At 31.0% G+C, this 18,341-nt stretch overlaps 1 protein-coding gene across 1 annotated transcript in view; it reads left to right on the forward strand.

The window, feature by feature from the left end:
* Positions 1-18,341, forward strand: part of LOC129975964 (glycerophosphocholine cholinephosphodiesterase ENPP6-like) — a 308,125-nt gene that overhangs the window by 284,242 nt on the left and 5,542 nt on the right. Inside the window, exon 6 of the mRNA XM_056089272.1 lies at positions 11,376-11,513. Coding sequence (XP_055945247.1) covers positions 11,376-11,513 — 138 coding nt within the window. The remainder of the gene's footprint in view (positions 1-11,375; positions 11,514-18,341) is intronic.

An 18,341-nucleotide genomic window follows, 5' to 3' on the forward strand; every position in this document is an offset into this window, starting at 1 on the left:
AATTAGAATTTTATTACCACATGGCATAGAACAATAAAAAAACAGCGAACAAAATGAATATTATCACTAAATGGATTGCATTGAACCATAAAAGAAGTTGCGAACAAATTACCAAATTAGAATTTTATTACCACATGGCATAGAACAATAAAAAAACAGCGAACAAAATGAATATTATCACTAAATGGCATTGAACCATAAAAGAAGTCGCGAACAAATTACCAAATTAGAATTTTATTACCACATGGCATAGAACAATAAAAAAACAGCGAACAAAATGAATATTATCACTAAATGGCATTGAACCATAAAAGAAGTTGCGAACAAATTACCAAATTAGAATTTTATTACCACATGGCATAGAAGAATAAAAAAACAGCGAACAAAATGAATATTATCACTAAATGGCATTGAACCATAAAAGAAGTTGCGAACAAATTACCAAATTAGAATTTTATTACCACATGGCATAGAACAATAAAAAAACAGCGAACAAAATGAATATTATCACTAAATGGCATTGAACCATAAAAGAAGTTGCGAACAAATTACCAAATTAGAATTTTATTACCACATGGCATAGAACAATAAAAAAACAGCGAACAAAATGAATATTATCACTAAATGGCATTGAACCATAAAAGAAGTTGCGAACAAATTACCAAATTAGAATTTTATTACCACATGGCATAGAACAATAAAAAAACAGCGAACAAAATGAATATTATCACTAAATGGATTGCATTGAACCATAAAAGAAGTTGTGAACAAATTACCAAATTAGAATGTTATTACCAAGCGGTACTAAATCATGAAAAAAGTTTCGAATAAATCACCAAATTAAAATTGTATTACCAAATGGAGCTAAACCATGAAAAAAGTAGAAACAAAATGAATTTTACTGCCAAATGGTACTGAACCATAAAAAAAGTTGCGAATAAAGTACCAAATTAGAATTTTATTATCAAATAGTACTAAACCATGAAAAAAGAAAAGAACAAAGTTAATTTTATTACCAAATGGTATATGCAAATCTAGTTACTTTATGGCATATTTACCACAGATATTCAGTCAGTTGTCAAATCTGTGGACCAATTTTTCGATCTCTTCCTCAAGGAATAATACCTCTAAAATTACCAAATTGGCTTTAACGTTTTTTTTTTTTCGTTAATTTGGATGTTTTTTTAAAATTTTCTATTAAAGAAAGAATGTGAAACAAGAATGTGTGAATATAAATTCTCCAGTGTCAGAGTTGTGATATACTAATTAGCCCATTCTATGAGATTCTAACATCTTCAATTTCTTTCGAACCACTTGATGGAGAACACAACTTAGAAACGAATTATTTTCCTCTCTTCACTGAGTTGAAGAACTGGTGTAGGGCTTAAAGCTTACAATCTAATAAAAAGCTTCAAAGGAACGTTAAAACCCATCTCACAACACTGGTGGCAATATTCTTCGAACAGGAGATCGAAACCTTTTCCATAGATACGACAAATATCTGGATCTTTTCCAGTGATTATGTTGAAAAGCAATCATATTTGAATATAACTTTCAGCTGTAAATTCACTTTGTTCTCTGGTCTTTTTTTTTCATTTATGGTTTATCGAAGATTGAAAATAAAATGGTCCTCATAAGGAAAAAGATTTTTAAAAAATTTATAGTTTCTTTTTAGCATTTTACAATTCAAATATCAAATAAATATTTCAGTTACAAGATAAGTTAAATTTTTACTATAAACTAAATTATCTCAATTTCAAGAAATTTCTTTAAAATTCATTTTTTTGAATAGTTTGGTTCATTTAAGTTTTTCTCATTTCACATCTTTGAATAAAACAAAGTGCCAGATCATAATTATCCTTTTAGATTTTATTTCTTATTATATCTGAAACATGGTGTTTCTAAATTAACTAACTATGAGACAATTAAAATATGTTTTAATATTCTATTTGAATTATAAAATTATTTAATTAAAAGAAATTTCTTCAATTTCGGGTTATATTTTCTTTCAAACTTCACTACTATTTATTTATTTAAATTATTTTTAATTGAAATATGTAAAGTTAAAATGCATTCAATTGTACACTTTATTTTCATAAATATTCTGATTGAAAAAATATTTTTTTTTTCATTTAAAATATCTTCTATTACTTCTGGCTTTTTAAGAAAATTTTTAACATTAAAATAGTCTTTGTTGAAAAAGCAATTTTCAAATCATTCTTTAAAATATTGATGTAACTGCTTAAAAACAAAAGACATTATTTTTTAAATTGAATATGCAAAATTTCATAATTCAAAGAAATTATTAGGAAACATAATCTGCATATAAAACTAAGAATAGTGTCGAAATTATTGAAAACTTTTATATTAAATCATCATAACATAAGAGTCCCTTCAAAAATTCTTTATAAAAGTCCATTTTCACAATTCATTCATATGAGAGTTCCTTTTAAACAAAAGAATAAAAGATGGGATCTTTCTAACTTTTCTTAAGATAAATTTTAATTTCAAAGAATGCTTTATTGAAATATATGATACCTATTATTTCTATAATTAATACACCAAATCATTATTTAAAACACAAAAGGCATTTTTACATTATTGCTGTGGATATTTTTACAATCAACCGAAGAGACGAAATTTTTAATATTCAAACTTTGAATAACATTTTATTTAACAATGAGGGATTGAATTTTAAGACTTTCTCAAATCATATTTCATGACTATTTGAAAAAGTAAATCATTCGGAAAAAGAAATGTTTTTCTTTGAAAATAAGATATCTTCTTTTGTTTCTTAGTAAAATTCTTTATAAAAAAATCGCATAGTGTTTCTGTCCACTAATTTAAATAACCGTGAGTTAGAATCTTTAAATGATAAAAGAATTTCTGTGTTCATTCTCTCTCTTGAGATTGTTGTTTCCATCTGATTTTATTTTAAATCCGACTTTCTTCTTCATTTTCTTCTTAAGTAGTTAGAAAAATTTGAAAGAGAAAAACTGTTTTACTCGTTTTCAATACGTTTAGTTCAGAAGTACCGAATAAAAGTATTAGTTCTTGTAAAGTTAACTTTAGAAAAAAATATCAAAGTGATTTATTGAGAAAAATATTAAAGCAGTGAAATGGTAAATTGGTCGTATTCATTGAATTTATTTATCGTTATTAATATTCTTAAAGTATAACTTAATAACTTGAAGATTATTTTAACTTTTAAAAGAAGTTTCCTTTCAAACATATAGTGTTTTTTTTTATTAATGAAGTTATCATCCTTGTTAAGCTTTTTGTAAATAAAATGGTTTTTATTTATATTTTTTACTATGAGAAACGATATTTTCTTCTGGAAATTCTGATGAAAGAAAATATTTTCTTAAGTTGTTAGATTTTTTTGCCTTTTATCTAAAAAATATTCTTCCTTTACTTAACCGAAATATTTCTCTTATGCAACTTCTAACATCAAAAAAATAATAATTTTCATCGATATCTGAATTTCACGATTTAATAGAGAAAGATTAATGCGTATCTTTTAAAATTAATATCAATATTTAGCTTATCAATAAATTTATCTTAAAGCTCTGTTAAATTACATTGTAAAATTATTTAATGTCTTGAATATAAACTCCATTGAAATACTCCTGAGTGTTCTTAAAGTATGCAACTGATATCTTACAATGGATCGGGGTTGAAATTAAACTTTATTTGGATTCTATACACATTTAAATCTGGCGCAAACATGAAAAAACTGAAAAAGAAATTAGTAGAGAGAACTCTTACACTTTACATCAAAATAAATCATTAAGTGCGCTCGAAAAATCTTCGAATTTTTTGCGTTTTCTCAATCTACGTGACAAAGCTATGATAGCAGTGTAAGTGTGACGTTAGTAGATATACCTAATTAGAGTTGGAGGAAAAACCCACATGCGTGCTGTCATCTATAGTCTATATAACAAACTTCAAAAAAGTCCTTTGAAATTAAACTTTATTTAGATTCTATACTCATTTAAATCTGGCGCAAACATGAAAAAACTGAAAAAGAAATTAGTAGAGAGAATTCTTACACTTTACATCAAAATAAATCATTAAGTGCGCGCGAAAAATCTTCGAATTTTTTGCGTTTTCTCAATCTACGTGACAAAGCTATGATAGCAGTGTAAGTGTGACGTTAGTAGAAATACCTAATTAGAGTTGGAGGAAAAACCAACATGCGTGCTGCCATCTATAGTCTATAAAACAAACTTTAAAAAAGTCCTTTGAAGGTTTGTTAAATTTGGAGAAATTAATCAACCAAAATTTTTCTCCATTTACGTCTTTTGATGACAATAATGTAAACGACATTTTAGAATTAAAAAAAATAAATTGCAATGGAATAACTTTAATAATATTTATGTGTTTTTTTTTAAATTATAGGACATAGTTAAATTTAAATATCAGAAATACATATTTATCTTCTTTTAAATTAATCATATTTAAATTTAGAAGAAAATGTAATATTTTTTAGTTCCACAAGTTTGTTAAATATAGAATAAAAAATAAAATCTGTTTTGCTCAACTGCAAAATTCAAACAGGTTTTAAAGCTGGTTATTCTTGTATTTCATAGGTTTCGTATCAGAATTTTTAATTAAATTCCCTTTCACATGATATTTTCATACCCATGTTATTAAATTGAAAATAAAAAAGTATCATAATCCTAAAATATCCGTCCTATCTTTTTAAACATTTAAAAATTGTAAAGTTGAAGCATCTGCTACTGCAATAAGTTTTTCATAACCCTTATGGCAATCCCGGGTTTCCCGCCTTGCATATGAACATTCGCAATGAATAAAAAGAAGGTATCAAGACTTGTTATGAAAGAGCAATCGTCGATTGTTCCTGTAGGAGGTTCATCGGGAAGTAGTAATGCTAACTGGAACTAATATTGTTGCTTCTTCAGTTAACGGAGAACTCGCTTGCTTATTCGATTACTTCTAATCTCCATTTTTAAATCGCTCTCCGTGAAGAAAGAGTACCTCCTAATAATATGCGATAATGCCTATAAATAATATATTTTTAAGATGTATACTTTAATAATTCGAATTTAAAAAACCTTGTTACAGCCTCTTCTGTACTGATGATAAAGAAGTGTCTAATCTGTACTAATAATAAAGTCTATCGAACCTAATAAAAGCACGTGTGTGGGCTTTGGAGTTCGACACTATCTTTGCGCACGTGCGTCGTTTGTTTGCGTGTGTGTGTGTGTGCATGCGTACGTTGCATGTACCATTTGATGACATTGAACTAGCAAATTTCTCATAGATGTTATTGGATAATGGGAAGGTACAGCTTAAATCGACTTTTTTTTCTAATTTTTATTTAAATTTTGATTTGTTAAAATAAACCGAGATTTTCTCCTTTTACCCTAATATTTCCCACAAATATTGCCGCACATAATTATTTTTGAACAACTTTTAAAATTTTTAAAAAAAAACTATTTAAGTAATAATATCGATTTCAAGAAGTTACTCCATCGAAATTTTTCCCTGAATTTTGATAAAAATTTCAGATATTTTTTAAGTAGTTTTAAATAATAGATTTCTTTCTTGTAATGAAATTCAAACCGCTTCCAATGTTTCAGACAATGTTTAATAGCATGGTTCTCTTCTATTGATAAAAGTTAAGGTTTAAAAATTCTACTAATTATCTAAGATATCCTGCATTTTAACATCCTGCTTGTCTAAAATAAATTACCGTAAGAAAGACATCCTGCAATTTCAAAAAAAATTAGCAGAGTAATTAAGTCTTTCAGCGAGGCTCAGTTGTCGCATTAATCTTCACCAATATAAAATTTTAATATTTACTGTTATGTATTACTTCTCAGTATTTAACATAAAATATCTAGTACTGGGTGTTTCAAAAATGACCGGTATATTTCAAAAGTCAATAAAAACCAAATGGGCAGCGATAGAAATATACCGTTTGTTGCAATATTCTTGGGACAACAGTAAATTTTAATGCAGACAAACTTAGTTACAATTTTCAACAACAGATGGCGCTGCAAGCGATTTGAACGATATAGAAGAAAACGCAGTCTGAGTTCACCATTCTGTAAATCGTCTTTCTGCTTTAAGCCTGTGCTGTTCATAAATTGCAAGTTTGTTGTGAAAAAATGGTTTATTCCTTAGAACAAAGGATTTTTCTGGTGTTGGAATTCCACCGCGTAGAACACAGTATTTTTGTAACAAGACGACGTTTTCAACGAAAGTTTAATGTAACCAAAGAGCCGAAAAGCGATACAATAAAGGATATGTTTGAAAAATCTTGAAATCGCTAGACATGAACCCCTACGACTTCTTTCTGTGGGGACACTTGAGAGATCAGGTGAACCGCCACAATCCAGAAACAATTGAACAACTGAAGCAATACGTCTGTTTTGCATGTGAAGCCATCCCGCCTGAGACGTTTACACGGGTTTCTGCTTATTTCTTTCTGAAACATGTTATTGCTGTGCATTGTGGATATTTGGAAAATATCGTAGTTTAGATTTTTTCCAGACTGCAGCGCTATCTGTTGTTGAAAGTTGTAACTAATTTCGCAAATCTGTCTGCCTGAAAATTTACTGTTCTCCCAAGCATATTGCAACAAACGGTGTATTTTTATCGCTGCCCTTTTAGTTTTTATTGATTTTTGAAATATACCAGTCATTTTTGAAACACCCGGTACATTCATATTTTATTATGGTATAAAAACTTCTTTTATGAATGTATTTAAATAAGTTTAAAATATTTCCTTTTTGATTATTACTAATGCATTTAGATTGAATTATATTTTTAGGCGGAATTCGTTGTATAAATGTTTATTTATTTTTATCTGTGCTTTACAAAATTTAAGAAATCGAAAATTTCTGCATTATAATGAGTAAATGTTCGGAATTAATTGGTACAATAGTAACTTTCTTTAAAGAACTACGCCTGCTTGCAGCCAATCACGAATGATTTGACATATCGTATCAATGAAATTTTATAGATACAAAACATATACCACGTATGTCGAAAGTACCATATTAAGATAATTAAAAGAAAAAAAAATTGCTCTCCCTGACTCAGGTGATTGATTTTTATTTTTATTTCGAAAAGCTGAAAACATTTCAAAGACAGAAAAAAATCCATCCAGAAATGTAAATCTAGTATACATGGTGATTCAAAACTTACCAACAAATTTTATGTGGAGGTAGAGAATACGTCAGGAAACCGATTTCACATAGGAAAATATGTCCGCAAACGTCATCTGCATGGACAAAATAGACAAGTGAAGTGAACACAACGAAACAGTACATATAATTGGTAACGGATGTGACTCCACGTATGTATTTCAACAAGTAAAAGTACAAAGTAGTTCAATAAGTACAAAGAAGGTGCTCAAAATTGCGACCATTTACACAAACACAGGATTCACAGCGCCGCTACATTAACCATCGAAAATTTTCAAAAACACCTGGCATATCACGGACAATGGCTGTGGCGGCCACTATTCGTGCAACAAAGCCCCTTTCATTGTCAACGGCGGGCAGTCTCGTACGCATGTTCTTTTAAAGCCCAGCACAAAAAGTAATCCATGGATGATAAATCAGGTGACCTGGGTGTCCAGGCGATCGGTCCACCTCTGTCGATCAAATTGAGATCCGAATGTTCAGTTTAGGTAATCACCCGCGACAGTTGTGCTATGGTCTGGAGCTCCGTCATATTAATACCATATACCTCGGCGAATATACTGCAGATATTGTCCGTGATATGATAGGCGTTTTTGAAAATGTACGGTAGTTGATGTAACGGCGTTGTTAATCCCGCGTTCGTGTAAATGGTCGCAATTTTCAGCACTTTCTGGTAACGAATGTACTTTACCTTGTTGAAATGAAGATCATATTCGTTACCAATGAACTCTTCTGCTTCCTTGTGTTCACTTCACTTGTACATTTTGTTCATGCAGAAGAAGACTGCGGACGTATTGTGACGTATTGTCCTCCGTGAAATCGATTTTCTAAGATATTCCCTACCTTCTCACGAAATTTGAACGATAAATTTTTAATCACCATGTAGAAGTTACACATCCGTTCTTATCTTGGCCCAAAACCTAATTTCTAAATAGCTAGAAATAAACATATATTTCCATTCCATTTAGAAAAATGCTTTCATTGATGAAAAAAATTTTATTTTATATTATTTTCGCTACTAAATGTATTTCTGAAAAAGTTACGAATATTTGCTTTTTTTTTATATTTCTTTCTTGCTTCCGTCTTTATACATAGTTCTGTCAGTTCTATTAGAAAAAAAAATTCACATACTGAAATATATGATATAAAGAATTCTATGATTTTATAATTAATTATGATTATTTAACCTAAATCAGATCGCATAAAAATTACGTTAAAGGACAGTTGGAAAAAATAACATTTTTTTTAATAGTTTTAATTTGTAAACGATCCCTTGAATTTTCTCTCCAGGTCAAGAATGTTTCTCTAAAATTCTTTTAAAATAGAGATTTTCAAAATTTCATAATCAGTTGATCAGTTTTTTTATCGCAGAAAAATAGACTATTTTTGTTTAAAATTTTGCAGTATTCAAAATATTTAACTAAATTTGATTAATAATATAGAGGAACTGCATAAAATGTCATGTTTTGTAACTTTCTGAGATATATATTTATTGATTGAAGCAACATAAAATATAATTATTTCCATTATTTAAAGCCTTTTCCTGACTGGAACTGTATGCAAACCTCTAATGTGTTAGAAATTAACTGTTGCTCCAAGTTAACCACTAAACCCTCATATATTGAAAGAAAATAGCTTTAAAAAGAACGCAAACTGAATTTCTGAAACAGGGAAATAAAGAGTACAGAATATTTGTATTCTACATTTCATTTAAATAATCTTTCTCTTTTAATTTAAAAATTACTTTACAAAAACGACGAAAAAAATCGTAAAAAAATTTAATCCCATTGATTAAATATCTCTAAGGAAACAAACTAAAATGGAAAAAAAAATTCAAGCTTTTCAGAAAAATGTTTTTCTCTCTGATTTAAATTCATTTCAAGTATCTGTTTCAAATTCTGCTTGAAATTTCAGTGATAAAAAGTATTTTAATCTTTTTTCATTGCAATAACTTCCGAAAGAATGTATTAAAATATTATTTCAAATTAATTTCCCTTTAAAAAAACTAAATCAAAAATATTTTAACTTTTTCATCCAGAAACGAGGAATTGTTCATCGTTGGATGAATTTAACAGCTATTTTTATTAACTAAAGAAAAGCAGTGACAACGTGAAAATGTTAAGCATTGCAGATTTCGTTTAATCTTTTAGATGATATTATTTGAAAGAAATTTCATTGAAACGGATATGATACTCGTGATTTTTTTTTTTTTTTTTTGAATGGAGATATTATCAAAGTTGCAGATCTTATGCTGAATTATTTTTAAGGATTAGATTTTTATTCCATATCATAGAGAGATTCTTTTTATCTGGAAACTACGTTGATGGTTTGATGAAATAGAAAATTTTGCCGTTAAGCATTTTTTAACAGTTTTAAAATCATTCATCTGGAACATTTATTATTTCAAGGAAATTTTTCTTCTAACGTATATTAGATCTTTCAAATTAAAAAAAAAATTAAATCTATGTTATGTTTCTTATAAAACAGTATTTTTCAGGACTACAGTTTTTACCTGTCTCACGGAGGTAGTTTTATCCGGATTGCATTGGATATTGAGAATTAATAACATAGGAGCCAGGTTCGGGTTTCTCGCACCAAATATTTGGTTCTCTCACATTTAATTTGTATTTTGAGTGCTTCGCATTTTTTTCGATATTTTAATTCCCTTAAACTTATAATTTGAAAACAACCTCGTGATTTTATGGAAAACGTGATGAGTTGGAATTACAGCAGGAAATTACAGAAAAGTTTCTAAATACGGAGATTTAAGATTTTCGGGTTTTTAACCAAAAGATCACTAGATTGAAAAATGGTGTTACACTCGATTTATGTCTGAAACATTGCGTAAAATGTATTCTTGCAAAACATTTCCAGGAGACATACATGAATTTAAGCCTACTTTAGCTTTTCAATTTACATTTTTTGATAAGTTTTTATAAAAAGCAGCATCTATCATTATTCATATATTTATCTCTACCAATAATAAGGATTTGTGTGTGTGTGGGCACTGCACAGGACAGACCATTTCATTTACAGCTACCGAATTTGTGGTGCCTAAAGATATCTGAATGCTGAAGTTTAGACTCTCTTAGACTCATTTATCGGTTAAAATAATTTTACATTTAAAATAAGTTTAGAAAAATACAGAATGAAAATTTTATTAATAGAAAACCTTCAGCTTTGTCTCTCAAAAATATTTTTACTGTTTTAAATAATGTAATTTAATACTATTAGGAAAAATTAATATTTTAAATATGAAATCATTGTTTTTCATTTTGTTACAAACTTGTAATTTGCTTCCCATCACGGCTAGTATCACCGTAAGAAAGACCCTTTGTAAGATCTGTCCTGTGCGTCAATGACCTGTGAGCTTGGCGACCATTTGGCGACTTGGCGACGAATTTGGCGAGTTTGACGACTAGATGGATACTACTGGAAAGTTCGAGAACTTTCACGATCCATCCACTAAGACCCGAGTTACAGCCAGGTACGCCCTGATTGGTCTGAAGACTCTAGCCCCACCTCCCGGAACTATAAAAGACGGGCACTCAGAAGCTACGAGGAAGTCGTGTCGTGTGTATCGGAAGGAGTGTGTGTATCGGCGAAAATTGTGTGTGTGAGAGTGGTCGTAGTCGCCGACGAGTAAAAAGACTAGAGGATAAGCAAGCAAGCAAGTTGCTGAACTATTAGAGGTTAAATGTGCTGCGTCATTACGATTTACTGGCGGTATTTGCAGTAGAAAAATAATTTTGTAACAATATGTTTCTATATCAGTAATTTTCAGATTCATAAATCAATAGGTATTTATTGTATACTTATCTAATCGCAAATATCCTTTCTTCATTCAGCACGTTAGAAATTCACGCTGAATGAATATTCACCTTTAATATTCCTTATTATTCTTTTATGATACAGGTCTTTTTCTGTTTACTTATAGAGATTTGAACATTTTATTGATAATTTTAAAACTTTTTAAATATATCTTAAATATAATTTGCAATGACGAAACTTTTTTTAAGAGGGAAGATAAATTCAGTAGTCTCGCGGGCTGCCAAAGGGTGCTAAAAAAATTTCCCCAATGGTTCGAAAACAGAGATCAGCATCTTCTTACTCCCTCCAATAGAATTTCAAATTTACTTCTAAATTGTGTTTGTAAGTTTCATTTCATAAATTTTAACTTTTTTTTTCTTTCTTCAGGTGTATGATGCTCTTAAAGGTATTCCAGGACTGCAAGTATATTTAAAAGAAGAAATACCAGAACATTATCATGTAAAGCACAGTAGATTAACGTTACCTATTCTTCTGGTGGCTTCCAAAAACTATTATATTCGCGGAGTAAGTAAGCTTTTACTAAATTTTATATTCAATGCCACCTGAAAATTATTGCCATTAAGAAGATAATTATTTCTTTTGAACGGTCAAAATTTAAAAATTAATAATGGGTGAAGCAATTAACAAAAGATTTCACGCGCTTTTCAGGGTACTGAAAGTTTGTAGCTTATGCACCTAGTTAATTTTAAGGTCCTTTATTAAAATATATCCCAGGCACTGAAGAACGACAAAAAATAAGAGCAATATACTTATACCACAACAACCTACAATATTAAAAAATAAGGCAGTGTACTATGAGGAATCATTGTATTAACATGTATAGTAGACATATTGACCGCGTTCTGGCAGAGGGGTACCGTGTCTTCCCTGTGATCTGGGCGTCCCGGGTTCGAATCCCGGTTCGGGCATGGTTGTTCTTCATCTGTGTTCTATCTGTGAGGTGTGTGAATGTACCCCCCCCCCTGTAAAAAAGGGGTTGTGCAAGCGAATGTGTGTGAGTTTCATGAGCTAGAAGTCAGACTTCTGCCCTCGGGTGCTCAGGGGTCTTTACCCTCAGAAGCTACTGCAACCCCTTTACAGGGTAACGCGGACACGACATCATCATCAGTAGATATATTGGAGGCTTTTGCTTTTACCGGGATCGGCAAACACACACACACACACACACATATATATATATATATATATAAAGTAAAACACCTTATTACATCAGAAATAATATTGGAATACGATTTACTGGCATCCTATAATATATTTATTAAGGACTGAGAAAAGTGACATGCTCCTTTAACATCGGAAGTTGTTATTATAAGTGTCAAATTTTATGATCATGAATGTATGATAATCTGCAATTCCTCAAGTTTTTGATGAGGTTTCTGGAATATACTTAATTGAGCAGCAACGTCCGATAACACATGGTTGCTCTTGTCTTGCAGCTTTGATAAAACAACAATCTGTGTAGTTTCACTGTGCCAATTTCAGGATTTGTTCCATTCAGTTCAGTTCATTAGGCGAATAAAATTTTTGAGTTGTCTCACGCATGTGATAAAAAGTGATTCAAAGCAAAAACTTTTGATGTTAATGTGGTGAATAGCTTATAAGCCAGTTAGCAGCTACGCTACCGAGCAATGGCTTTTGTATCGTGGTCATGTCACTGAACTGTGAAGCATAAGGAACCAGGTTCTATCCTCGCTCACTTCCAATCCGCTACAATGGTGACCTCGGACGATGAACTTTCAACCTTCGTATAGCTGTTGTGGCGCCATCTACGCGCAACCAAAGTCGTCAGATTCACTTGACGCAGCAAACCAAAGTCGTCAGACTCACTTGACGCAACAACCACTCACCCACACACGCTCGCCATAACGCTGGTCGCTATTCAAATTGGTATAAGCACATTAGACTCAACAGCTAATAAATAATACATCACCACTCAACAGCCATATCGTTCAACTCACCTCCGACTCACTGGAGGGAGAGTCTGGGGTGAAAGCTTATAAGCCAGTTAACAGCTACGCTACCCGAGCAATTGCTTTTGTATTGTGGTCATGTTACTGGGCAGCGAACCACAAGGTCCCAGGTTATATCCTCATTTATCCCAAAGCCGCCACATTAACATAGTGATGTAACTTGGTACAGTGTCTAATCATTATCGTTGATCACTGTCCCTAATTATACAAAACTTCGACTATAGAAACTTTCGATGTTAACATAGTGATGTCATATGGTACATTATCTAAACATTATCGTATAACATTAGCGCTAAATACATAAAATCTCCATTATAGAAGAAACTTTGGGTGCTAATATAGTAGTCTAATTTATTATACTATTTTATCTATATCACAAATCATTATCACTGCAGATATGAACCATTCGTTAATATTGGCATTCTTCAGAGATAGTCTTGAAACAGTTTAGTCAGTTCTGTTAGCTTCCTAAAATCTAATTTCTGAATTTCTTCATGTACATCAAAAGTGCCACAAGCCCATTAAGTGCCAAAAATATAAGCTAATATTAATTTTTTTCTATAAAAATTATATCGATAGAATTATAATAAAATTAGATAGTTCGAATTGGATAATAACCTTTTTAACAAACATATTCAATAAATAAGAAAGTTAATGGTCATGGTATTATTTTCTTAATCTTAATACTTTTGTTAATAAAAATTTACCGCCAAGACAATTAACCGCTCTTAACAAATCTGGAGACAGCGGAAAAGCAACAAAAAAAGGAAATCCTTTTAAATGCTTTAAAAAAAACTAAGAAAAGGAAACATCCGATAAAATTATCATGATGCATAGAAAAATAAATTCTATATTTCTAAAAAATTTCCAAGTTTTTATTATTCGAATTTTAAAAAAAACATTATTTAATTAATTAAATAATAAATATTTTGTCTAATTAATTGCGTTTTAAATAGTGCTAAATCTAACCATAGTCGTGTGCTCGATTTTTTCCCCTTCAAATTAAGAAAAAAGAAAAACAAAGTTGAATTAGGTAAAGCAAGTTATATATTTGAGAATGTTGTTATTTTTTTTTGTTTATTCATTTACGTATGAAACGTATGTTTTACGTATACATGGAAAATTAGGTCATGGAAATTCGTTTGCATATAAAAATGAAATTACGTCATCATATTCAATTTACTTATTTTTCTCATAGGAATTTATTTTCAGATACAAAAAGTTCTGTACTATTACTTGATAAAAAAAAAGGAAAATTATAGAAAGAAATGAATCAATGAAAATTAATAAAAATAATCATTACATTTCTTTGTAAATTCAACATGGGAAAAGAAACGGTCAATTAGATTCAACAACATTTTGTAATTTGAACATTGTATCAAAAGCATAATGTTACAAACCTGTAATTTTGCTTCCCAGTACGACTAGTGTCATCGTAAGAAAGACTGTTGTATGATCTGTCCTGTGCGTGCTGAGTGGGTGCCGCGTCAATAAACTCAGAGCTTGGCGACTAACTTGGCGAGCATTTGGCGGTTTGGCGATGCATTTGGCGACAAAATGGATCATACTGGAAAGTTCGAGAAGTTTCACGATCCATCCAGTAGGAACCAAGATACGCTCAGATACGCCCTGATTGGTCTGGAAGATTCTAGCCCCGCCACCCGGAACTATAAAAGACAGGCACTCTGAAGCTGCTGGGAAGTGGTGTGTGAGAGAAGTCGGAGTCGCCAACAAGTAACAGAAATTAAAGGATTAGACAGCAAGCAAACTACTGAACTAGCGATTAAATGCGATTAATTGACGGTATTTGTAGAAAAATTTTGTAACAATAATATACATACGGCATATTTCATTATTTGGCTTAATAAGCTGTATAATAGTAGAGAGTTTAGTTTTGCATGTTTCTACGCATAAATACCGAGTAAATCATAAATACTAACTTTTTCACTTTTTCATACACAAAATTTAGAGAAAATATTGCAATAGTGAAAAAAATTTTAACTCCAAATTTTGATGAATCTCCATTTTTCAGACCTCCCTGAGTTCGAAAAATATATGTCTGTCTGTCTGTGAAGAAAAAAACGCTTTGAGCTAGATGGCTGAAATTTGGTATATAGACGTACGACCATATTTATAGATCTCTATCAAAATTTGAACGAAGTTCATTCACAGAAAATCTATCTGTATGCCTGGCTGTCCGAATACAAGTTAATTCGTTAATAATAAAATGCAAAGATCTAGTAGATGGCATTTAATGCAAGCTAAACATCTAAATATAAATAACAAATTTTGAACTAAATCTCTCAAACGGTTGAACGTCCATCAGCCTATACTTTCGCATTCATGTAGGCGCAATTACTCATGACTGCACTGACTTAAATCACTTAAAATTCGGTGCATTATCTTGTGATTGCAACTGTTATTTCGTGTCAAAAATTGGTGTTAATTGGCCTGCAAAAAGAAATCCAAAATGAACGTTCTTGTTAGAAATTTCAGTAAAAATATTAGATTAACACCAAAATTCTATATTTCTCAAAACTCTTTCATCCTGGTATGCAAAATATTCACGGACTTATCCAAGTTGCAGAGTTTTATGTGGAGGAAGGAAGCATTGATGTCTTGTTGTTGTTTCTTATGGCACTTGCCATTGACAAGCCCGAATAGCGATAGTGACGAAGACAGCGATTTAAGGAGCGTCTCTTGTTTTTTTAGTAGCACCAACTAGGGGCAAGAGTATGACTTTACTACTCACGCATCACTCATTCGCTTGCATAACCCCTTTTTACAAGAGGGCACGTTTACACATGTCATAGATAGAACAACGGAAGAACAACCATGTCCAAACCGGGACTCGAACCCAGGAAGCCGAGATGACGGCAAAGACGAGCAACTCCTATGCCAGTACGGTGGCGATATCGTTCTAAAATAACTCCTCTGCGTTATTTCAAAATGGGAAGATAATTGATTTAATTTAAATTAATTGGAAAATCATTTCCATGTTGCTTTTATTGATTTATATTGGTTTATTGGTACATGGAACGTTCTTTGTACTGTGAAAGACTATATATGATGAAGACGCGCTACCCCTATGCCAGGACGCCGGCATTGATGTCCTTTAGTATACTTGTATTGATAAGTATGTGATTAAGTTTCGGGGAAACCACTGCCCTGGGTGTTTTAAAGAAATTAATATCTGACAAATAAATTGCAAAATCGAATTACTAAAGCCGAACAGCAAGATTAAATAAAATCCCACGAGAAGGGAAATTTAATTCCGAATGAGATTTGGTATGTTGGGAGTATAATACAGAATTATTCTAAACGAAGGAGCAGATATAAAATATGTATTGCTAATGTATGACAATAGATAGAAACAAATATGATACATAATTGAAGATAGGAATGTTCAAAATTTTATTTTTTTGCCATCGGCATGAGTTCCATTTATTAAGAGACGAATGTGGAATTAGAAGTGTATTTCTTGCCAAATGTGAAATAACTGGTTCCTGGTTTTTGAATTCATTGCTGTAATATTTTCGATCTTACAGATCTTGAATACATGTATGTAATGATATTTTAAAGTCTTAATTTAATCCAAATTAATTTCCAAAACTTTATTTTAATTTAGCCCATTGTAACTTCATTCTAACATATTCTCTTTATTTCGTGATCCAATTCCACTTTCGGTTTAATTAATTCCTTTGTAAAAATAATGCGCCATCAGTACTACGCATCGAATGAAAGTGATACTTTCGGTGCCCTTGAAAGGGTGTCAAAGGTCACCACGTGTATTGAATTGGCGCGTGGCCGGCAATCCCATGTTATATAAGACTAGTGAACATTTGTTTCGCGCTTCTTTCTTACTTCTGCTTTTGTGCCGTGCTGCGTCTGCTTGTAAATAAATTGCTTTCCCGATATGGATGTTAAAGAGAGAATAAAACGAAATTAAAAGTACAACGTCTAATCTATGTCTTCAAACCTGCACTCTGCTTCAAACAAAATAATGTTACATGTATAAGTTCTGAGATCTCTGCTTGTGAATTTCCTATATTGAGTTCGAAAATAATAAGGACCACTCAACATTTTCATTTAACGTGCGAGGACAAGTAGTATTTATTGCGTTGCATATGCAATTATCTTTGAATAATTAACTATACCAATTGTAAATCTGTTTATAAAATGCGACTCTTTGTTGAATTTATAACGAAATATAAGCTGTAATAGAACAATGGAACCTCTTCTTTGCATAATGTAGTACATAGAATGGCTTTTTCTGAGGTATCACTTTTTTTCACATAATCAAATATCAGCGTCGTTTTTACCATGGTTATTTGAATTTTAAAAATAGAATGAACTTTCTTCCATTTAATGATGTATCTTATGTGTTTCTCTATTACCATTCATTAGAACTTAATATTTTCAACTTACTTCTTCTTTTTTCCATAATCCTACACATTTAGGTAGTATTCATTCATTCAAATATATAAAATGCAAGCAGCTAGTCCAAACCGGTTAAAAACATTTAAAATTATGGCTCAGCTTATATACTAGTAAATTATCACTTTTCTCAGCGACGAAGCAGCATGATGTTAGAGTGTTCTGCTACTGACTAAGATCAGAATTTGACCTGAGATGTATTTTATTATTATTATTATGTTATCACAATTATTTCAAAATAAGCAAACAATTCACAAATTCTATTCATTAAAACATTAAAAATTTTAGCCTGTGAATACGTTTATTTACATAATATTTTAATCAGAGTTAAAATTTAATTTTTACTAAAACTTCTAGTTACTAATATTAAACACATTTTTTAAAAGTAATAAATAATAAGCTAAATTACTATTGTCAGATATTAAAGCCATTAAAAATTTTAAATTATGTTTTAATAGTTACAGTATCTTTTTTTCTAACCATACAAAACCTCTTTTATTTCTGAAATTATAAGAGAGTTGATGATAATTTGTTAAATAAGTAAGCAGATGTACACAGTCTTAATGATGATGTCGTGTCCGCGTTACCAAGGAAATGGGGTGCAGTAGCTTCTGAGGGTAAAGACCCCTGAGCACCCGAGGGCAGAAGTCTGACGTCCAGCTCATATGAAGACGAAACTCACACTTTCGCTTGCTCAACCCCTTTTAACAGGGGGACACATGTACACACCTCACAGATAGAACACAGATGAAGAACAACCATACCCTAACCGGGATTCAAACCCGGGACGCCCAGATCACGGAGAAGATGCACTACCCATATGCAAGAACGCCGGCACACAGTTTTAATGATCGGTGAGAAATAACCGAGAAAAAGCATTAAGTTATTAAATGTTTCAACCTTGTAATGTTTATGTCTATAAACA

The sequence above is a fragment of the Argiope bruennichi genome, chromosome 7 (genome assembly GCF_947563725.1).
Source record: "Argiope bruennichi chromosome 7, qqArgBrue1.1, whole genome shotgun sequence".
NCBI classification, from domain to species: Eukaryota; Metazoa; Arthropoda; class Arachnida; order Araneae; family Araneidae; genus Argiope; species Argiope bruennichi.